This window comes from Pseudorasbora parva, chromosome 19 (genome assembly GCF_024679245.1).
Source record: "Pseudorasbora parva isolate DD20220531a chromosome 19, ASM2467924v1, whole genome shotgun sequence".
NCBI classification, from domain to species: Eukaryota; Metazoa; Chordata; class Actinopteri; order Cypriniformes; family Gobionidae; genus Pseudorasbora; species Pseudorasbora parva.
This window is the reverse complement of record NC_090190.1, coordinates 5,655,988-5,679,506: the sequence shown is the minus strand read 5'-3', so window position 1 is coordinate 5,679,506 and position 23,519 is coordinate 5,655,988. Positions and strand designations below refer to the sequence as shown.

General features: G+C 38.5%; 1 protein-coding gene across 1 annotated transcript in view; it reads left to right on the top strand.

The window, feature by feature from the left end:
• Positions 1-2,610: 2,610 nt before the first annotated feature.
• ago2 (argonaute RISC catalytic component 2) overlaps positions 2,611-23,519 on the top strand; it is a 22,887-nt gene continuing 1,978 nt past the window's right edge. The window contains exons 1-20 of the mRNA XM_067426506.1: positions 2,611-2,843; positions 4,463-4,501; positions 6,979-7,159; positions 7,241-7,361; positions 8,380-8,561; positions 8,674-8,810; positions 8,897-9,031; positions 9,115-9,202; positions 9,364-9,511; positions 9,605-9,724; positions 9,802-9,924; positions 10,037-10,170; positions 11,441-11,625; positions 11,715-11,874; positions 12,700-12,790; positions 12,984-13,178; positions 13,262-13,396; positions 14,589-14,690; positions 14,911-15,110; positions 17,971-23,519. The exon at positions 17,971-23,519 is cut by the window's right edge and continues 1,978 nt beyond it. Of these exons, the coding sequence (XP_067282607.1) occupies positions 2,819-2,843; positions 4,463-4,501; positions 6,979-7,159; positions 7,241-7,361; positions 8,380-8,561; positions 8,674-8,810; positions 8,897-9,031; positions 9,115-9,202; positions 9,364-9,511; positions 9,605-9,724; positions 9,802-9,924; positions 10,037-10,170; positions 11,441-11,625; positions 11,715-11,874; positions 12,700-12,790; positions 12,984-13,178; positions 13,262-13,396; positions 14,589-14,690; positions 14,911-15,110; positions 17,971-18,079 (2,610 nt within the window). The 5' untranslated portion in view covers positions 2,611-2,818 and the 3' untranslated portion in view covers positions 18,080-23,519. The remainder of the gene's footprint in view (positions 2,844-4,462; positions 4,502-6,978; positions 7,160-7,240; positions 7,362-8,379; positions 8,562-8,673; positions 8,811-8,896; positions 9,032-9,114; positions 9,203-9,363; positions 9,512-9,604; positions 9,725-9,801; positions 9,925-10,036; positions 10,171-11,440; positions 11,626-11,714; positions 11,875-12,699; positions 12,791-12,983; positions 13,179-13,261; positions 13,397-14,588; positions 14,691-14,910; positions 15,111-17,970) is intronic.

The following is a 23,519-nucleotide window of genomic DNA, read 5'->3' as shown; positions in this document are numbered from 1 at the left end:
GGCGCACGGAGAGCAGGACGCCTCAGCGGCGCACGGAGAGCAGGACGCCTCAGCGGCGCACGGAGAGCAGGACGCCTCAGCGGCGCACGGAGAGCAGGACGCCTCAGCGGCGCACGGAGAGCAGGACGCCTCAGCGGCGCACGGAGAGCAGGACGCCTCAGCGGCGCACGGAGAGCAGGACGCCTCGGCGGCGCACGGAGAGCAGGACGCCTCGGCGGCGCACGGAGAGCAGGACGCCTCGGCGGCGCAGGGAGAGCAGGACGCCTCGGCGGCGCAGGCAGGGCGTTGGGGAAACTTCTCCAGTCCAGCAGTATCCACCAGCACTGGGACCACCGGAATACAATCTGCTGGCATTGGGACCACCGGAACATGATCTGCCGGAACTGGGACCACCGGAACACGATCCACCAGCACAGGGACCACCGGAACACAATTCACCGGCACAGGGACCACCGGAACACGATCCGCCGGAACTGGGACCACCGGAACTGCCTCCGGGGCTTCGGATAAAGCCCTGTGCTCCTTCCACGCATGCAGGACTGCCACCACAAAGCATCCCATCACAGCCCTCCAGGCCGTTTCCGGACTCGGGACCACCGGAACGGAGTCCACCAGCACAGGGACCACCGGAAAACGATCCACCGGCACAGGGACCACCGGAACACGATCCACCGGCACAGGGACCACCGGAACACGATCCACCGGCACAGGGACCACCGGAGCACGATCCACCGGCACAGGGACCACCGGAGCACGATCCACCGGCACAGGGACCACCGGAGCACGATCCACCGGCACAGGGACCACCGGAACACGATCCACCGGCACAGGGACCACCGGAACACGATCCACCGGCACTGGGACCACCGGAACACGATCCACCGGCACTGGGACCACCGGAACACGATCCACCGGCACAGGGACCACCGGAACACGATCCACCGGAACACGATCCACCGGCACAGGGACCACCGGAACTGGGACCACCGGAACACGATCCACCGGAACTGGGACCACCGGAGTTGTGGATGACACCCTGTGCTTCTCCCAAGCATGCAGGACTGCCACCACAAAGCCTCCCATAACAGCCCTCCAGGCCATGTCTGGACTCGGGATTCCCGGACTCGGGACCCCCGGGACTGGCACCGAGGGAGAACTTCTCTGCTGAGTCCTCATTGTATGGTTGGATCCTTCTGTCACGTTACAGACAAAGGAAATGGTGCGAGGACTCAAGTGCAGAAAAGGATATATATTTATAACAAATAAAACATAAATACAAAACAAACACCCACGAGGGGGCAAAACACATAATAGAACATAAACTAAAACTCAAAACATACCAACAGAAGTCACTGGGGGAACGGGAGACGCAGACATTACACAAGGATCCAACACAGACTGACAAACACAAGGAGATTATAAAGGGAACAAACAAGGCAGATAATGAGGGAGAACAGGTGGGGCAAATTAACCAAATCAGATAACAAGGGGGAGGGAACTGACAGGGACACGAGCACATGCTCAACATAACAAAACCCACAAGTGCACACACGACAGGACAGGCATGTGACAATAACGAAACATTTAGAGCTATGACCAGACATCCAACAAGATAACACAATTTGGGTTTAAAATACATTAAAAATAGAGGGGAAAATAGGCTATATATAGGCTGCGCTATAATAATATTTATTTATATAGAAGTAAAGATAATAAACAAACAGACCAATAATTAATTGGTCTGTTTAAGAAGAAGACACCATAATAAAAAGGTATGTTTTCAAATTTAGTGAATACGCTAAATCTACATTTTATGTGAGAGACTCAATATACAAATGAAAATCAGCCATAGACCAATTATTTTTTACTTTTATGAATATGAAATTTACCAAATAAAATATACGATTCATTATGAAATTAACAGATGGATTTAAAAAAAAATCTACATATATAATAACATATTTGGGTGTTAATTCACAAGTATTACCAGATTTATATTGAACATTAATATTTCCAGAATTTTCTGGCTGATCTGAACAAAATGTTCATCAATATTTCCTTACAAATGTATTAAGTATAATTAATTATATAATTACCTTCAAACAATGATTATTTATACTTATTTTACCTTTATGAATAGGAAATTCACCATATAAACAATACGATTCATCATGAAATTAACATGCATTTTTTTATTCAAAATATAGCCCTTTAATAGCCTAACATCTTTGGATGTTAGTTCCATTGACTTCGGATAAACATTAATCTTCCCTGAATTTTCTAGCTGATCTGAACAGAATTAGCAAATTTAGTAGCCTATGCTGTGACACTAGTATGTAATAGTAGTAGCCCACTATTACAAACATGTCATTTTGAACAACTTTCAAATTAAACCATTTTTCAAATCCTCTCCAAATAGTCCCGGAAATGACGTAACACGAGCGCCAGTATTATTTAGACGTTGTTAAATTAAATTTAATGAATGTTACTACTCTTGGTGAATTTGAATAAACAGACGTAAAATAAAACGTAAACGCATCGCCAGATACCTCGCGCGTAGGTTAGTGTCCCCGAGCGCGCGCGCGCGCGCGTGTGTCGGGTAAATAGGCGCTCGTGCTGTGATGGGGGGATGGGATGGGGCCACTCACAGCTCTCGTGCTCCACTAACTCAGCGCGCTCATTAATCGCAGTTTTCTCCTCTATATCGATGCTGTTTTAAAATAAAATTCAGCTTTTCCGTTACCGCATGTGTTACCTGGCATCAGAAGAGCAAAAAGTGACGGCCTGCGATTGAATTTTGGTGCAGAAAGCGTTTAAAATGTATCCCATTGGAGCAGCTGGTGGTGAGTATTATTATGATTAGCGAGCGTGCTAGCGACGAGATGCTAGCTGAATAACTGTGGGGTTTTTATCTTAATAAAATATTTAGTTTAGTAGCGTTTAGTTGCACATGACTTCGATTGTCATATTTTTTTTTAGCTTAAATTACTTAATTCTTGTTTTCCATATCTGTCGAGGTTTTGTTTTGTAGGCCCATTGTTATTGTTAGCCTGCTAGCTAAGCTTGTTGACCTGCTGGGTTTTGAATTTACAGCAGCTGGTTAAAACGTTATGTATGTCAAACTTAAAACGTCGATATGATGTACGTTGTAGCTGCTGTAGGTTTGAAAATATTGAAGAAGTTTATATGTTTCAGTCTAATTTGTTTATGTGGATTTTACACGTTTGAACGTTGGTTGTTTGGCACCAGTTTGACTTTCCAGCTAATCAGGTACTGAAAGTTACAAACTAAAGTTCTAGTCAATACATGGTTAAATATTCCGCCTCAAAATGTATCCTGTCGTTTTGTTATATATTTTAACAGTCGAGATGTTTAGTTAACTTGCAAAGTTGTCTACTTGAATTATTATTGGAGTTTAGGAAATGTTGTTTTACTATTTTATATATCTTGCATATAAGAAAAGTGTTGCTGCATTAAAAGCATTTGACACATTTTTAGAGAGAAGCCATTAAAATTACAGACTCCGTTGCTAATAGTTTACAATATGGTACAATTTGTCAAAAAGTTAGTTTACTGCATTAAGGTAACAAAAAACATTACTTCTTCATCACTTAATTTTTAATTGATGTTAATTGAAAATGAAATATATAATAACTAATATACTATTTTATATTATAAAATTATAATTGTGTAGTATATAAAATAGCATATATTAGTGCTAATATAGTCCTTTTGAATCAATGGTTGATTTTTGTTAACATTAATTATTGCACTGTGAACTAACATGAAGCATTTGTATTTTTATAATAAATGCTGAAATAATATATTGTTTATTGCTAGCTAAATGTTAACTAATGCGGCCTTGTAAAGTGCTGCACTTAGCTTTCATAAAGTGACAAGTATGTTTTATTGTATGTGTTAGACTCTGATATGTGTGAAGGATCTGAAATGGTGATTTAGAGAAAAGCCACTGAAAAGAGGTGTGTGTGGGAGAGTTTGGCAGGTTGTTGAGTTGCTTGTGTGGTGTTGGTGATAAGGAGGTAAAAGGCCTGTTGCCCAGTGGGATGGGTTCACGCTCCTAGTATCTTCCTGCTGTGTTGTGTTTTTAGGGTTGATAAGACACTTCAGGGAATCTGTCAGCCGAAGACTTCAGATACCCACATCCTTCTTGTACATCAAAAAGTTTCACATGGTTGCATTAACCTTGACCTGTTTTTTCCCCAAATCAACTAACCCTGTGCGACCCAATTGTATTGTAAGCTAGACATTTGTAATCAACTAAATCTGATGGATATTAGTAGCTAAAATCAGCTGCTTTGTTTTAAACTTATCAAATTATGTGACATATTTGCAAACCTGTTTGCAAGTGAAATGGCTGCATTTCGTGGTTTTACATGTTTCTGCACATCATCACCAATGTAGTGTTTTGTTTGAAATAAACCTGTTATTATGTCTTTTATAGCTGCTGAGCTGTGTCAGTCCTCAGGGTCAGATGTTTCTGGTAAGCAGCCCAGACTAAGCTGGCCAGTTAAAAGCCTAGCATATATTTTCAGTACTGTTGTTTACCAAGTTGCCTTGACGTGTTTGAACCAAAGGAATGATTGTCTTGAAATTTAATTTACTGTTAAGAGCTTTGTTTAATTCTCTAAATACTTAAGTATTGCTTAGTATTTAAACATTTCCTGTTTATGAATTGGTTTGTTATTTATGTTCTAAATTACGGTTTTTACTAAAAGGGTTAGTTCACCCAAAAAAATGGAAGAAAGAAAAGTTTATGAAGAGATCTTAAAACTAATCTTTATGAATTGAGTGGTTTAGTCAAAATTTCCTGAAGGTACATAGGGGTGTAAGAAAATATCGATACACGTGAATATTGCGATATTATGTTTGGCGATACTGTATCGATTCTCAAAAACGCTGTATCGATATTTATATTTATTTATTTACATCCAAGATTCGTGGCTTTGTGTTCGGTTTAAACCACAGACTGTATAACACCCAACCGCTAGATGGCAGTGTTATCTCAGAACGTATAACTGACGCGGAGCCGGAAAAGCGCAAGGTAAAAGTGAGTGCATCGCTAGTGTTTGCATTAGCAGACCCAGCTCTCAAGACGATAGCATTATTCAGCTCCTGCAATATACAGAGCCGAAGTGTGGAATCATTTTGGCTTCAGCTAAAAAGAAGCCACTAAGGAAATCGACAAGAATCATTTTGTTTGCAAAATAGGCCAAGGTAAAATCTTATATTATTTTAATATAAGATTTTACCTTGGCCTATTTTGCAAACAAAATGATTCGTCTCTGTTTCGAAACGCATCGAAACAGAGCTCGCTTAACATCCTGACGTCACCCGCGCTGCTGAGGAGCGTTTCGATAGAATGTACTGCACGTTTTCCTCACCAAAACTGACAGTGGTGGCAGCAAAATGAAAGATCATAGCGATGTGGATATGGATGCACCAGCGCTGCAGTTCAGTACTTAAAATAGCACTTTATACAATAGACTGCTTTATAGAAAATAGCTTAACTGTATTAAATATAAAACAAACAGTCATTCAGTCATGAAATGGACTGCACTTTCTGTTGTTAAATAGCCACTTCTATACTGTGACCCTTTAAAACACATACACATAAAGAATCCTGCAGTCACTTTACATTTCCCTTAACTTAGATTGCACATTGCATATGATTAGTGATATAAATTATACTGTATTAATTAAATAAAATACTTTGTCTCATGTTTTAGGCATATGCTTGTGTTCTTTATTCTTTTAAATTATAAAAAACAAAAACACACAAAAAAGAAATATCTCAATATATTGCCTCTCTTACAATATCGCAATATATTACAATATATCGTATCATAACCCCGTATCATGATACGTATTGTATCGCCAGATTCTTGGCAATACACAGACATGATCGCTTTATATAATGAACAACAGATTTTGTCACATATTTGCATTCCGTCCTTCGGCTGAGACGTTAAACGAGGTCCTGTCTCTCTTTGGTCATTAAAAATCCCATGGCATTGCTCGTAAAGAGTAGGGGTGTAACCCTGATGTCCTGGCCAAATTACATCCATTGGCCCTTACCAATCATGAGAATGAACCTCATTGGTTCCCGCACGTCAAGCGAGCATGCTTGAGCTTCTGTTTACCTCAACAAATGAGTTTATGAATGTTTATAGGTGAATAAAAGACTAAATTAAATCTGTCCCTTCAAAAAAATTGGACTAAACCACTCAATTCATATGTATTATTTTTACAATCTTTTTGAAGTGTCAAGTGGTAGTTGCGTAGCTGTCAATGAACGGACCAAAATCTCTCCGATTTCATTAAAATATCTTCATTTTTGTTTCGAAGATGAACGAAAGTCTGAAAAGTTTGGAATGACATGAGGGTAAGTAAATAATGGCAGAATTTAAATTTTTGGGTGAACTATCCCTTTTATCAATATCACATCTGTACAACAGAGCGAGTTGACATGGCTTTTCAATACAGTTAAACAAACAAGAAGTTGATAGCAAGTGACTTGCATTTCAAACTAAAGTTGGCCAGTTTGTATTCGGCCATAAGAAAATAAAGGCGTTTTATGATGGGATGCTTGAGTTTGTCACAGCAGAGCTCTATTAGTCTTCCTTAAATATTTGGGCAGGACAAATTAATGGGATAAAGTTGCTCATTGGACTAAAAATGGACATTACTAAATAGTAATAAAAAAATGATAAAGTGATATCTTGGTTACTTAATGTTTGTTTAATTTATACATTGTTTAAAATTTGTCAAAAAATGTGACGCTATTTGCATTTCTTTCTCCCAAATTTATGTAGAAAATGTTTTCACATTATATTATTTATAGCTTAAAGTGCATTAAAAAAATCTAGCTTTTGTAAAGTATAAATTTCTCCCTAATTTTCTTGTTTTGTTCCCTTTAAAAATACTTTGTGTAAACCTGTTTGTGTACTTGTCCCACAGCTCCTGTGTCTCCTCCAGTACCAGAGTATGTATTCAAACCGCCTCAACGGCCAGACTTTGGCACAATGGGTAGGACAATCAAACTTCAGGCCAACTTCTTTGAAATGGAAATACCCAAGTTGGAGGTGTACCATTATGACATAGACATCAAGCCTGAGAAATGCCCACGGAGAGTTAACCGGTAACATCTTTGTCTGAAACTTGAAATTTGAACTCTGTTTGTTTGGAAGGACATTTGTTAATATTTTTGTTGTTTTTATAGTGAAATTGTTGAGCACATGGTCCAGCACTTTAAGACGCAGATCTTTGGAGATCGAAAGCCTGTGTATGATGGAAGGAAGAATCTCTACACTGCCATGCCTTTACCCATTGGAAGAGACAAAGTAGGCACTAATTTAAGTCTGTGTACATTGTTCTATAGACAATGCGTACTGAACCGAAAGACCCGTACCAAATGTTATATTCTTATACTGTACCTTCTCAAAATGCTACATTTGAGGTCTTTTTATATCTTGCACCCGCGTATGTGGTGCGCTTTTTTTTTCCTTCCTTACCCTTGTTAACGGATTACAGCTTTCAAACTGCACACGGATACGGTCTGTCAGTCCGTTCCAGGTGCGGTGCGTCTGCAGCAGTGTGACGATCGTTTTCGTACCGAGTCTATTTTTTGCTGTGCTGCGCTGCTACATTAAAGTGATAGAACATTGTTCGCATTAGAATAAACATGTACTGACGCAAAAAACTAGTAATTTCACCACAGATGGATATAATTTAAAATATACTCTTGTTTCAAAGTCAACACATGGCTTTTTTCTTAACTAAAGCAAGGAAACGACACCTTACTGGCATTTAGGTTAAAAAAAGTGCCATAATGGATAGCACCCGTCCTTTCTTGGAGGTGGAAAGCAAAGTTCTTTATGACCTGCAGGATTTCTTTTAAAATGGTTTAAAAATGAAAGAAAAGACGAGAGTCGGCTGTTCTTGAATATCCTATTGTAAGTTTCTAATTTAAAATAATTGTGATTTTAGGCTATAACCTATGTTAAAATGTTTTGCCACTTGTGCGAGCTAAATCTAAAGGGCTAGGCTAAAAAATGAATTAATTAATTGATTGATGTAGTGCGTTAACCTGACTTCTATGAAAGAATAAACAAAGGGAATGGCAATTCTGAATGAAAGGCAATTTTAAATAAAAAATGAATAAATGCTGTGTTTGTGGTATGCAACAGTGGATCAGTTGCGGACTGCAAACGCTGCATATGTGAAAGCACAACGGGGAGTGGGGCTCCTGTATCGCATACGCAAAGCATCACGCACCACACGCACTGCAGACGGAGAATGTGTGAAACGGGCGTTATGGAGTGTCACAGCATACTGACGTCCCAAAATTGCTCTTTTTAGGTGGAGCTGGAGGTCACAATTCCAGGAGAGGGAAAAGACAGGAGCTTTAAAGTAGCTATAAAGTGGGTGTCCTGTGTGAGTCTGCAAGCTCTACATGAAGCACTGTCTGGACGGCTACCAAACATCCCCTTTGAGACCATTCAGGCTCTGGACGTTGTCATGAGACATTTGCCCTCTATGAGGTTAATGACTATTATATTGACGCTGTGTTCCAAATATCTCCATTAGTGGGAACCCATGCTTCGTCCTTCTGCACATGCACACTGTTGTTTTAACATGTAATGTTGTCTACAGGTACACCCCAGTTGGACGTTCATTCTTCACTCCGTCTGAGGGCTGCTCCAACCCCCTCGGTGGAGGAAGAGAAGTTTGGTTTGGTTTCCATCAGTCTGTTCGACCGTCCCTCTGGAAGATGATGCTCAATATTGATGGTGAGTTTGCACCCACATCAGCAGTTAGATTTTTAAAAATGTTTTTGCTTTTCTTATGCTAATATTTCTGTAAAATATGTTTTTAGTGTCCGCCACTGCATTTTACAAAGCTCAACCCGTGATTGAGTTCATGTGTGAGGTTTTGGATTTTAAAAGCATTGAAGAGCAACAGAAACCCTTAACAGATTCCCAGAGAGTGAAGTTTACCAAGGAGATCAAAGGTAATTTATTAGTGATTAGTGACTGACTTTTTTTATGAAATTAATTTTTGTGATTTAATCTGAACTTTGTACTTGTTTCACAGGTCTGAAGGTTGAAATAACTCACTGTGGACAGATGAAGAGGAAATACAGAGTGTGTAATGTAACTAGGAGACCAGCAAGCCATCAAACGTAAGATCTTTCACATTTGCACTTTTTTTTCTTTCTTTTTTTCACTTGCATTAAATGATTATAGCTCTTTCTGCATGGACGTCATTACATTTATATTCTTTATTAAGATGATGCTGTGTTAAGGGTCGATGCTTTTTAAAATGTACTTTGCTTGTGTCTAGGTTTCCCTTGCAACAAGAGAATGGTCAGACCATTGAATGCACTGTCGCACAATACTTCAAGGATAAGTACAAACTGGTGCTGCGATACCCACATCTCCCATGTTTACAAGTTGGTCAGGAGCAGAAACACACCTACCTTCCTCTGGAGGTCGGTCAAGACCACATCTTGTGCTTGCTTTTCCTCTCCCCCCTTTTCTGATTTCTTTCTCTGATTGTCAGTATCCTTTTTTTTTTTATCCAGGTCTGTAACATAGTAGCCGGACAGAGATGCATTAAGAAACTGACAGACAATCAGACCTCCACTATGATACGTGCCACAGCCAGGTCTGCGCCTGACCGTCAGGATGAGATCAGCAAACTGGTATGTGATTTGAAAACTTTTTGCTGTCTCCTAAATCTCATTCACTCTTACTGAGATATTTAATTTGTTTGTGACAGATGAGAAGTGCCAACTTCAACACCGATCCTTATGTGCGTGAGTTTGGAGTCATGGTAAGAGACGAGATGACTGAGGTCAATGGTCGGGTCCTTCAAGCACCGTCGATTCTCTATGGTGGAAGGGTAGGTACCTGTTCTGGTCAAGTAAACCTGATTTTTTTTTTCTGCTGACCTTTTTGATGAATCCCAATCAGGTTGTGTCTGCTTAATTTGGTCATATCTCTGGCTGTTTCAGAACAAAGCAATAGCAACCCCAGTCCAGGGTGTGTGGGACATGAGGAACAAGCAGTTCCACACAGGGATTGAGATTAAAGTGTGGGCTATCGCCTGCTTTGCCCCACAGAGGCAGTGTACAGAACTCCTTCTGAAGTAAGTCAGTTTAAACCAAGTTTTGCATTTGATTTAATTGTTAAAAAAAGATTGCAGACCCTTATATCAGTGTTCTCAACCGGGGGGCCTCGTGCACTTCCAATGGTGCAGCAAGATCATGACTAAAAATGATTTAAAACAAAAGTAATGTTTAATGCAAGATAGGGCTGCATGATGAATCGAAATTAAACAGTACTCGATTTGGCAGAGATGCACACCGATCAGGCATAAAATTATGACAGGTGAAGTGAATGACACTGATTATCTCTTCATCACAGCACCTGTTAGTGTGTGGGATATATTAGGCAGCAAGTGAACATTTTATCCTCAAAGTTGATGTGTTAGAAGCTACAAAAATAGGCAAGTGTAAGGAATTGACAAGGGCTAAATTGTGATGGCTAGATGACTGTGTCAGAGCATCTCCAAAACTGCAGCTATTGTGGGCTGTTCCCAGTCTGCAGTGGTCAGTATCTATCAAAAGTGCTCTAAGGAAGGAACAGTGGGAACCGGCGACATGGCCAAGGATCATTGTTGCACGTTGGAAGCGAAGGCTGGCCTGTGTTGTCTGATCAAACAGACGAGTTATTGTAGCTCTAATTGCTCAAGTTAACACTGGTTCTGATAGAAAGGTGTCAGAATACACAGTGCATTGCAGTTTGTTGCGTATGGGGCTGCATAGCCGCAGACCAGTCAGGATGCCCATGCTGACCCCCTGTCCACTACCGAAAGTGCCAACAGTGGCACGTGAGCATCAGAACTGCACCACGGAGCAATGAAAGAAGGTGGCCTGCTCTGATGAATACCGTTTTCTTTTACCTCATGTGGATGGCACCACTTACAGGATTTAAAGGATCTGGTCCTAACATCTTGGTTCCAGATACCACAGCACACCTTTAGGGGTCTAGTGAAGTCCATGCCTTGACAGGTCAGAGCTGTTTTGGCAGCAAAAAGGGGGACCAACAAAATATTAGATTATCATAAAGTTATGCCTGATTGTTGTGTGTATATATGGTCACGCTTTGTAATTATAGATATCATATGTGGGTTTAAAAAGCCTGTAATTACAAACTCAGTCATGTACTAGGATTTTGGAACTTTTATAATTTTTACAAAAAAAATTTTTTTATAAAATGTTTTATATTGCCACACCTTGTTTCTGTAAATAAAAAGTTTGAAAATAAGTAGCTTTGTCATAACAGAAGCGTTTAAATATTGTCTCTGACAGTGAAGTGAAAAGGCCTTAGTCTAATCCTTTGCTTGTTTTCTCTAGGGCGTTCACTGACCAGCTTCGTAAAATCTCACGTGATGCTGGGATGCCCATTCAGGGCCAGCCGTGTTTTTGCAAATATGCCCAGGGAGCAGACAGTGTGGAGCCCATGTTCAAACACCTCAAGTACACTTACCAAGGCTTACAGTTGGTGGTGGTTATCCTACCCGGGAAGACCCCTGTTTATGGTAATTTAACTCCGTTTCTTCAGTGTTTTTGTTTGCAGTGTTTTTTATTTTTTTAGGTTGTAACAAACTAAACACTGTAATTCTCATAGCTGAGGTGAAGCGTGTTGGAGACACTGTTCTTGGCATGGCCACGCAGTGTGTCCAGGTGAAGAATGTACAGAAGACCACACCTCAGACCCTTTCAAACCTCTGCCTCAAGATTAATGTCAAACTGGGTGGAGTCAACAACATTCTTCTTCCACAGGGCAGGTGAGGGCAGCTTTTTAAAAAGCTTTTGACATGTAGAACGCTTAAGGGACTCTTCTGAGTCTTTGTCTGATTGTCTGTTAAGTCCTGGGCTGCTTTCCTATGAAACTTAAAGGAACAGACCACCCCAAAATTTAAATGTACTCACCCTTATGTCGTTCCAAACCATTAAAACTTGGTTGATCTTTGAAAAACAAATGAAGGTATTTTTAATGAAACCTGAGTGGTTTCTGTCTCTCTTAAAGAGGGAAGATCCAAAAAAGTTATTAAAGTGTTGTAAAACAAACCCATATGAATGAAGTGGTTTAAACCAAGTCTTATATGATCGCTTTATATGATGAAGATATTTCATTTGGGTTTTTATTTAAATCCAAGCAGTGATCGACACCTAGATAGAGCACATCACATTTGGTAACCATGGAAGCTCAAACAGGTGTGTGTGTCATGTATGAGAGCCAATGAGGCTTATTTAGCCCATGATGCACAAACAAGATTCTCCTATTTGAATAAAAGCTCAATTTAAATTGTTCATATAAAATGATCATATCTCTTAACAAGAGATTAAACTTGGATTAAACCGCTTGATTCACATGGATTAATTTTACAAGTCTAGAATGACTCTCTTTGGATCATATACAGTGATTTTTACCTCTTCACAAGATTCATTTTATGAACTCTTGACCTGAAAGTCTGATGGGTTTGGAATGACATGAGGATGAGAAAATGACAATTTTTGGATGGACTATCATTTTAAATTGGGTAGAAAATATATCTATCACTGATCTATTCTGCACTACTTTATCACTTTTTTTTCTTTCTCTTTTTTAGGCCCTTGGTGTTTCAGCAACCAGTCATCTTTCTGGGTGCAGATGTGACTCATCCACCAGCTGGAGATGGCAAGAAACCCTCAATTGCTGCTGTAAGCCTGTCAAACCTGACAGCCTTAAAATGGCTGATTTATACTCATTACAGAGTGCCAAGTAGCACTATCACAAGTGTGACTAATATTGACTTCTAGTACACAATTTTAAACCAGATCTTATAGTCTCAAAAGTCTCTAAAAAGGCTTTTAACATCTTTTTTTTTTCCTTCTTTTTTTTAATGATATTAAGGTTGTTGGTAGTATGGACGCCCACCCAAGCCGATACTGTGCCACAGTGCGGGTGCAACAGCACCGTCAGGACATCATTCAGGATTTGGCCACCATGGTCAGAGAGCTGCTCATCCAGTTCTACAAATCCACACGCTTTAAACCAACGCGCATAATCTACTATAGAGACGGCATCTCGGAGGGCCAGTTCAACCAAGTAAGCTGCAGGCCTACATTATTTGCCATTACTTGATTTGACACATTACATTTAATCTTCATCGTCCTATATTGCCCATGCAGGTTCTACAGCATGAACTGCTGGCTATCCGTGAGGCCTGCATTAAGCTGGAGAAAGATTATCAACCAGGAATAACCTTTGTAGTAGTGCAGAAGAGACACCACACCAGGCTCTTCTGCATGGACAGGAATGAACGGGTTGGTTATTGCATTTTCTGTGATTAATCGCAGTATGCGCAAAATTCATTTCATTCAAATTCATTTAATTTTATAAAGGCCATTTTTTTTAAATCTTATTAAATGTATGCATCATCTTTCATGTTAAATTCTTACATTTGATTAATAAATTCAGTTATAATAGTAAAAACACTATAGGCTGTTACCAATCAAATTAAATAATTTAAACTGCAAAAAATACAGCTGCAATAAATAATGTTATAAGATTGATCTTCTAAATAAAACATGCAATCATACTTTAAACATAGGGGGCAGCAAGTAATCATCTTCATAAGTGAGTCATTGAGTCGTTTATTCAAATGATTCATTCAAAACGCTGAATCATTTAGTATCAAAACACCGCGCTGAGTGTTGCTTTCTTTTAGAACTATTTTCGTCTGTGAAATGGAATAAAAAAGGTTGTTTGGATCTAAAATTTAAGTAACTTAATATTAATTAGGCAACTACTTTATTGAACTAGGCTACACCATTCATGCTACACAATTCACGATTGCAAAGTCGACTTGTTACAATATCATAAATATCAAAAACTACAAAAAACTCAGTTTTACCCCAGTATGTTTCTTCTGTGAATTTATATTGCTGCTCAATTGTTTTGATTTCTCCACGAATGTCTCTCACCAAGAGACAGGCAGCGCGAGCCTCAACGTGACTTGTTAACGTACCAGAGGCAGAGATGCACTCATCAATCGCTGTTTACATTGAATATAATAAAAACAACAAAAAAATCTGAATCATTCTTGCGTTTCTGGTTATTTTTATATTTTATTTGTCCCATTTGTCCCAGACAAAGAATGTCAAGCCCTTGGCTTAGGCTACAGACAGTACTGTATTCTCCTGTAACCAATGGTTTGTCTGTATGTGTATTCAGAGGCAGTGAGCAACGGCCTTTCAATATAATAATAAATAACTACGTTAATGCGTGATAAAATAATTGTCGGCGTTAATTAATTAATCCGTTAACGCGATAACGCGTTAACTTGCCCAGCCCTAATATATATGTGTGTAGTTATTACAAACATCTTGTAAAATAAATGGTAAATAATCTTTTTTGTCCTTCAACAATTTTTTGTAAAACGGAGCACAACCTGTTAACCTTTCTATTGTTTAATGTTTTTTAATTTGCCTTTCAAAATGGCTGTTTATATTCAAGGTTGGAAAGAGTGGTAACATCCCTGCTGGCACCACGGTTGACACCAAAATAACTCACCCATCGGAGTTTGACTTTTATCTTTGCAGTCATGCTGGAATTCAGGTACCATTGAATATTTTAAATGGAATGTCAATTAAGAGTTTGATCAAGATTCCTCAAATTTATAGACTTTTTATGTAATTAAAGTGCTAATGAATGCTTTATTTCTAAAAAAATAAATAATTTTAAGAGTGGAGGTTAATTAGCTTTAGTGTCGGTGTACATTATACTTGTTTAAGAGTGTGTGAGTTCAGTTATTTGCAAAATTGCGGAATCTCCACAGGGAACTAGCAGGCCATCCCACTATCATGTGCTGTGGGATGACAACCATTTCACCTCGGATGAGCTGCAGGTCCTCACATACCAGCTATGCCACACCTACGTGCGCTGCACCCGCTCTGTCTCTATTCCTGCACCAGCCTATTACGCCCACCTGGTGGCATTCCGTGCCCGTTACCACTTGGTTGACAAAGAACATGACAGGTACGGATGGGAGGAGTATTACTCCCATAAATGGAGTGAATGGCATGGTTTATTGCAGAGTAATACCTATCCTAATTTAAGACTGTCATTGGCTATGACTCAATGACAAATGCTTGAAGACACTTCTCTGCTCCTCAAATACATAAAACATTAGACTGTGTGTGTGTATATATATATATATAAAGCGTGTGACAAGACACAGGTCACAAGACGAGACAAGAGATTGGGTTCATGAGAATGAGGTGAGAAGATTTTTGGACTGTATTTTTAAAGGAAGTGTATGTAAGATTGTGGCCAAAACTGGTATTGCAATCACTTTCAAATGACTGTAGAGCCGTGTATCCCCTCCCCCGACTCGAGATATCCAAATAGGCTGTAGGATCCAGCAGGAACGCTTGTAGCTGTAGCAAGCCTGCAGCACCCCTCTCAGAAACTGAAGCTTTCCTGCCTTGATTCCCCCCCAAGGTGACCGGTCCCAGTATAGCAGCACCTCTGTGTTTTCTAATGGACACGAGGCAAACTAAACAATAAAATTACACTTCAAATATTTTTTCCCCAAAGTTAGTTTGTCATTGAAGAGTTATCATCACAATTTCTTTTCAAGGGTTCATTTTTAAAATAAGTTTAGTTTTAGTTAGTTATTTGATGCTAGAAAAACGGGGTTTGACATCATTATTGACGTCTTCTCTGAGTGTCACTAACAGACATTTTTCGGGATATTTGGGAGCAGATTGGAGCTTTAGCTTTAATTTATAAAATTCCATAACTGTTTATTTCACACCAACATAATTCATTTTTCTGCATCTGTGAAAGTGTGGGCGGGCTTTTGATATCGCAGCTGTACTTCATGCTCTCTACTGCGCAACTCCGGTCCGGAAATCGCTACTGCGCAGACTCGGCCCCAAGATGTCAGGGCCGTGCAGGCCATCTGAAAGCTTCAACTCTGCTCAGCGGAAACGGATGATGTTGCGTGGTCCATATTTTTTTAACTAGAGCAGAGCTGGCAACCCGATGCCGAAAAACGACGGATTTCGTGATCAGTGGAGGGAGGAGCTTCAGGCCAAAACACATGTCAACATCAACATCAGTTGAGGCCTGCAACAACAACTTTCAAATGACAATATCCTGGCTGGACTACTGTTGTCACTGACTACGTTTACATGGACAACAATACTCTGATATTAATCTGATTAAGACAATACTCTGATTAAGAGGCTACCATGTAGACAGCGATTTCTAATTACCTTAATCTGATTAAAGTCATAATCTAACTAAACATAAATCGGATTAAGTTATGTGGAGTATGTCTATTTTAGTCGCATTATCGGAGACATGTACACACCTTAATCTAATTATTAATGTCGTGTCGGAGATTTCGCCGCATTTTGTGACAGGACACATAACGTTACGCACAACAGGGAAGTGCAGAGGGGAGGCTTTGTGGGTTCGAGCCTCTACCCTTTTTGAAAATTAATCAAAAGTGCCCCTTTCAACAATCATCGATAATATTGTGGCCAATAAAACAGATTTGGAATTATAATTTATATAACGTCTACAAACCAGTAACAAATGGCGGAAAAGTCCTGTTTATCTTTTACGTATCTGTCAGTCTGAAATGTCGTTGCCATAACGCGTTGCTATGGGCGGTGTGGGTTTTGCTTGACTTTTCATTCTGAACACTGCGTCCTTTCTATATATCTTTTTTTTATTTTTGTTGTAATTATTATGCTCATTGTAAAAGTAAAATACAATAAGCTTGTATCTGTAATCGCAAACCAGATGGGCGTTCAGTGAACGCCTGTTGCTCGACGGCAGGAAAAACAATCCAAACAGTCACGATTTTTAAACCTTTTTCATCATTAATCAAAGCTATTATTATAAATGTAGGCTGTCAATAACGAGGAAAGAGGGGTAGTGTCTCTTCAAAAAAACAGAAAGAGACAATACATAATATTACAAAAATAAATCAACGTAAATGTATATAAAACATTATAAAAACGCATGTTTTTTATAATTCTTAATGTAAAGTAACACTGTCCAACAGCGACACCCGCAGGTGAAGTAAGCGGGTTTCCTGAGCCCATAAAATTAACAGACCTGCCAAAGTCACGCTATGATTGGATGTTGGAGAACATAGCGTGGCATGGGAACGTAATGACGTGCCATAATCGATCTATGTTCTATCACATGTAAAACGGGAACGTGATCGGAGTACTCTAAAAGCAACTCATGTAAACACCTTAATGAGAATATTGTCTCATTTAGAATAAGGTCAATAATTAGATTACTGCTGTCCATGTAAACGTAGTCATTGATATAAGTATTTGAAATTAACATTACATATCAGGGCCATTTTATGATTAATTGAAATATATTTCTTACATACAGTTCCTTTAAGAAATCCTCAGTTTTTTGTGACTGGAAAAATAGTCTGCAGGTGCATTTTTAAAAGCTTTAACTAATCCTATTGTAATGTCACATTTTATTTAAAATGTCAACTTCAGTAAAGAAAGCACTGTATTCTTCAATCTTATCTTCCTGTGGAGTTCACTGGCAGTTGGAAGATCCAATGGAGTTTGGAGGTTTAGTCACAACTCCCACAGAGAGACGTAAACGGCAACCAATATAATGAATGATTTATGGGATAGCACATGATAGCCTTGTTTGATATACCTTTTATACCTAAAGTGTCTGCTCCATATAGTATGCTAAAGAAATACTTAATGTTTCCATCTTGATGTGACTGATCTATCCGTCTTATCTATAATAATAATAATGGTGGGGAAATCACTGTAGCTGTGCATTCATTATACATTCCGACTAGGTCTGATTTGTGTGTGTTGTATCTGTTTCCTGGCAGTGCTGAAGGCAGTCACACATCAGGTCAGAGTAACGGCAGAGACCAGCAAGCCCTGGCCAAAGCTGTGCAGATCCACCAGGACACACTGCGCACCATGTACTTCGCCTGAACATAGCCAGAAACAAGCCCCACATCCTGAAAACAGCACGGTGTGTGTGTCTGTGTGTGTGTGTTTTGTGTTTGCCTCATTTGTATAATGAGAAACCTTCAAACGGGGGAAAACAAGAATTGCCATGCTGTTTGGTTTCTTATTGCCCATGTAGTCAATTCCCAAACATCTTAAATATCCATGATTTTTAGAACTGTAACTTATTAATTTATATTTTATTTTGGTGGGCATGGTTGTGTACCTGTTGCACATGTGTATGTCAGATTAGAGGTTAACATGTTTACATAGTCAATCCAAAAAGTCAGACTATTTTTACACTGAAAGTTACTTTTGCATCCGGATGGGCTTGATTCAATACTATTGCCAAGGCTGGTGATGGAGACTGTTGAACAGTAGTTTTTACAAACTCATCAAACCAATGAATTCGGGTTAGTTTAGGACAACACAGATCAGGTTAAGGGGTTGTGGGGATGCAGTTTCCACAGCTAAATTATTTATCAGCAAAAGCAAGTGCACTGACCAGAAGAGGACTTCAGGACAAAAGTACTTATCCTGTTTTGTTTCATTTATTTGTGCTAATATGATTTTTTTTTTTTAAATCACGGTGTCATTTTATTGTTTAGTCCAGGACTCGGTCAACCTACTGTACCTGTCTGTGTCCGCCAATGGCATGATTAACCGACTGCTATCATGTGCTTGTGTCAGAAAATGTGTGAACACAGTGAGTGCAGAATCGAAAGCGCATTTGGAAGTGAGAATGTAGGAATTGTTCTGACAATCAGTTTTCTGGCGCTCTGCCGCTCATTTGAGGCTGGTTCTCATCAGTGACGCCCTCCGTTTACCTGTGACAGGGTTCTCGGTGCAGAAATAGCTTTGTAATATTGATAATTGTCCTGTAAAGTACAAATTTTGGGACTCCCAAGCATTTAGATTGAGATTATCTTGTATGTACTTTAAATTCTGCTGCCATGAGAATTTCTCTGATTTGTCCGATGTGATTGTAACAACCTAAGGTTTTGGTGGATGGGTGTATGAGGTAAATTTCTTTCACATCAAAATTAGATCGCATTTCACTTTAAGCACCTATTCAGAAATTTTCATTGTGATGTTGTCAAATTTTCCCCGTATCGAAAGGTTTTGTGCTGAATATTGGGGAACTGGAGTCCTGTGGTTTGTTTGGTTCTGTGTGCTGTTTCCAACGGTGAAGTTTGACTGACTAGTTTTAAACGCTGTCATCGTACTCCAGTTGACTTTACAGGCAATCGAGACTTAATATTAATACAGATATCAGTTGCATTGTTCACAGAAGACACGGTCAGTGAAAATTTCATACAAAAATCGAATGCACCTTAGTTTTGTTTTTTTGTTTGTTTTTTTGTATCTAGCTTATAACCATTTCCATGAAAATATTTCCGATCCCTTTTTAAAACTCCTTTTTCTTTTAGATTTTTTTTTTTTTTAAAGCAAACTTTTGTAGAGTCACAGGGTTGGCGAGTGGTCATTTAGCGTTTTATTGTTTAAACGAATGGTAACATTTATTTAGTGCGAATTGATCCAGACTTAGTTCAAATTGAAGCGCAATACATTTGTATGTGTCGGTAAACTGTTTTAATGTTAACAGTCTAATGCCTTCTAAAGCATATCATGATGTGTAGTGATTGATCTATTGAGTCTTGTTAGTTAAATAACTGTAAGATCACTTCCCCAAAATAATGTTTCAATTTTAACTTGAAATTCTTGTTTTTTTTAACCATCTTTTTCTAACTATGCATTCTTAACCAAGAGATTTTAGTGGTATGTTTTGTGTATATGAATTTAGAACATTTGTAATGTAGTTGTTTTCATGCTGGGTACTTTTAGTATTGTAAATAGTGTAAACCCTGTACCCACTGTAGCAGTATTAGCTTACAAAATACTCTATTTTTATTATCAACAATTGGATGTTCTTTATATGGCTCTCAATTATTCCTGTTAGCCGAACAAGATTACATATGTACTTGTAGTTAATGTCCTACCATAACTGAAGCACAAGAGGACATTATAATTGTAGGTGCTAGATTTTATTCTTGAGACTACCATTTTTTTATATCTTGTTTAACTTCACCTTTTTAAACAAGAATCAGTGACTGGTCAGAGAGCTTAATTGGGTATGTTTGGTTTTCGATCTGGTGAAATCTATGACATTTGACCCTGAAACTTTTTCTAAATCCAACAGACTGTGTATAAGGGGCATTTTAATTTATCTTCAAATACTTGACTAGAGTTATGATATTGTTTGGCGCTGGTCTCGTAACTCGCGACAGTAGATGCACTTTGAAGAGCAATGGACGCGGACCCCTGGTTCCTATGGTTATCTGGATCATAAGCGTGTTATCTGGATGCAGTTATGTGGAAATGATTAGATGTCCTACCTCTTGTTACCTGTTACTTGTATTATGGTAACATTACCGCACTGGTCATTTCCTCATAATTGCATGAGTGGGGAACGTAGTCTTGTCGTCCCTCTGAAAGTGAAAGTGTTAGATGTCACAGAAAATCTATTCATATTTGTTCAGAGGCCATACCTGCTGCCTAGATTTATTTAGCATTGCTATTGTTTTGTTATGGTAGTTAAGCTATATATTCAAAACTACAGTTGAGTGCTGCAAGTTTCAGATTGAATCCACAGTCAGACATGAATCCTAAAGAATATTACTGGTATATGCTTTTCAGTGAATAAATGGCTTAATGCTTTAAATGTGCGGCATAAGCTACAAAAATGTTCATAAATATATAGTGTGAATTCCAGTTTTATAATTTTCTGTCCTTTTTTCAATTATGGCGCGTTTTCGCTTTATCCATGTACTCATTTGAATGTGTCGCGTAGCTTCCATGTTTTTCTTAACTTTAAGTTTGAATAATAGTATTTATCATTTAGCATCAAAAATATAAGGTGAAATCATTGCTCAAACTACTACTTAGATTTTCTCTGGACAATCTGATTTTTTTTTGTTGTTGGTAGAAACCATTCTTTTCGTCCTGCTTTAGTTAGATGTTTGCAGAAGTTACTGAGTTTAGTATTTTAACCTTTTTAAAAATCAGCACCTTAGTCAAAGGTCTACAACATATGCAATTTCTCAAATATGAAATAAGAGACGTTTTTGCACTATATCAGAAGAGGTGTTACTAATTTGCATGCTGGTGGACAGATTGTAAGGTTAGAGAAGAACCATCAATTTTAGACTAGTCTTTACCTTGTTTCTTTGTTTATTGGCACTAATCTATTAATAGTTGACAGATGTGAGAAGGTATTGAGTTCTTACACTATGCAACGACTCATTTCCATTCTGAGCAGCCAGTTTTTATATATGGGGGTCAAATTGTTGGATATTTTCATTGTCTTGTTAAATCTTTCAGGCATACTAAATTGAATACCATTTGCTTTGTTTTTTATTTCTGCTGTTCACTATACAATCAACTGACATTTTTAATGAGGACATAAGGAATCTGATGCAAATGTTTGATTAAAAATAATTCCGTTCAAATATCATGAATGCAAATGTAATAGAGGCCAAAAATGAATGAAGTACACTGCTGGTTTTGTAGAGGCCATTGTGTTAATCTATGCTGCAGTATCTCCGTTTCAGATTTTCAGAGGCACATAGTGTTAATAACTACAAACTTAAATGGTGCCTCAATTTTCCTGGAAGCTTTGAATTATCTACCAATGTTTGACATTAACATTTAATGGATGTCTCTTGCTTCATCATTTCTAGAGTATTGACTTTTGCTGCTTGAGTGAAGCTTGTATATTGCTTGGCGAAGTTTCTTTCCAGCTTGTGTGGGGTTACAGTGTCCACATGCCTCTTTGTTTTACATGTTATGGCTTGAATAAAACTATTTAGCTTAATTTGGCACTAACAACTTTCAGATTTGAATTTCAGAAACATTCATGTTAGATTAAAAAAGTCTCCTCAAAAGAATAGTGCCCCCCAGCTTGATGATCCGAGATGGTCTTTTAATCTATAGAGATATATTGCTAATGTATTTACATTAGAACTTTGCACTAGTGTTTTTAAGCAGAAATGTAAGCCTCTCTTTACACGCCGTGGTAGTTTTGTTACTGTACTCATTGCTTTTTAAATTCTTACGGTGGCAAGTTTCAAAGATGCTACCTTATGATCTGCTAAAACCATAAAGATACAAACGAACAGTTTGAATGTACTTCATACACCTGCATACCGGTAAACAACATCCATTACTTTCATCTGTTTGCTCCAGTTTTATTTATGCATGCACATTTAAAGCAGCATTGAATCATTGGGCTTTTAATCGTGCAAATTATCTCCCCATTCATGGTTGTGATGTGCTATATTAACAGAGATGGAGTGGCAACATTTAGGCAGTTGATTCAGAATACACACTGGCACAAAGATCTATGTATCGCTGACGTTTGTGGTGCTGTACTGTAAAAAAGTGTATGTAAGGCTGTTTAGGCGTTTCATGTTTTTAGCTGTGCCAGAATTTCCAACCGAAGTTTCAAACTTTCATCCAAAGGGTGTTTGAGATATGCCATAATTAATACCCATGCTCGTATATCAGCCCAATAAGCCAAATTTACTGTTTTGTCTCTGATGGTCCCATAATCATGACAGTGGTACATGCTGAGCCTCAGTTCAATATGTTCACAAACTAAACCTCTACTCAGATTCACTACAGATCAGTTGCCATTCAGCTAGTTGATTTTATTGGGGCATGATGGCATAAAAGTGTTTCGAAACGACACTTTTTTTGGATTTCTTCACCCCCCTTTCTTATTTCTAAATGTTTTAAAACTAGTCTAAAATGACCAAATTTTAAGCTTGTTGTGAGGGATAATAGAGATCTGTTAAAAAGAGCACACTTCCATTAGTTCATTACATGCTAATATGTTATTTATTCAGATATAAGCATGCATGTATAATAATTAAATAGGGTATTGAGACTGATTTATTGGAATAATTGAGAGCTTTGTGACCTGGCTTTTTAAACCAACTTTTAAAAACTACCTCAATAGTGTCAGGTGCTAACATTTAAAATATCCCTTATATACATATATGTATATGTGCTCATGACAAAGAACAATAATTGTGACCAAACAACACAAGCCTATACTGTGTATTAAGTGTTTAGCTTTGTTTTACTTTTTTAAAGCGACTTTTAAAATTTGTATGGTGGATCAACATGAGGGATGTTTCGGCATGTAACAAATTTGCAGGGGACCAAAATAAATATGATCTGAAAGTTTCCCTTTTTAAAATGTAGTGATAAATGCTCATCGGCTTTTAGAGGACTTCACTGAAATCATTGAATTGGAGCTGGAACAAAAAGCTAGGAAGAGAGTTCAGTTCAAGATTATTGCCAAAACATGGTGGTTGATTTGGTCTGTCTGGATCTTGACTGAGTTGAGTTGGTCTGGTAT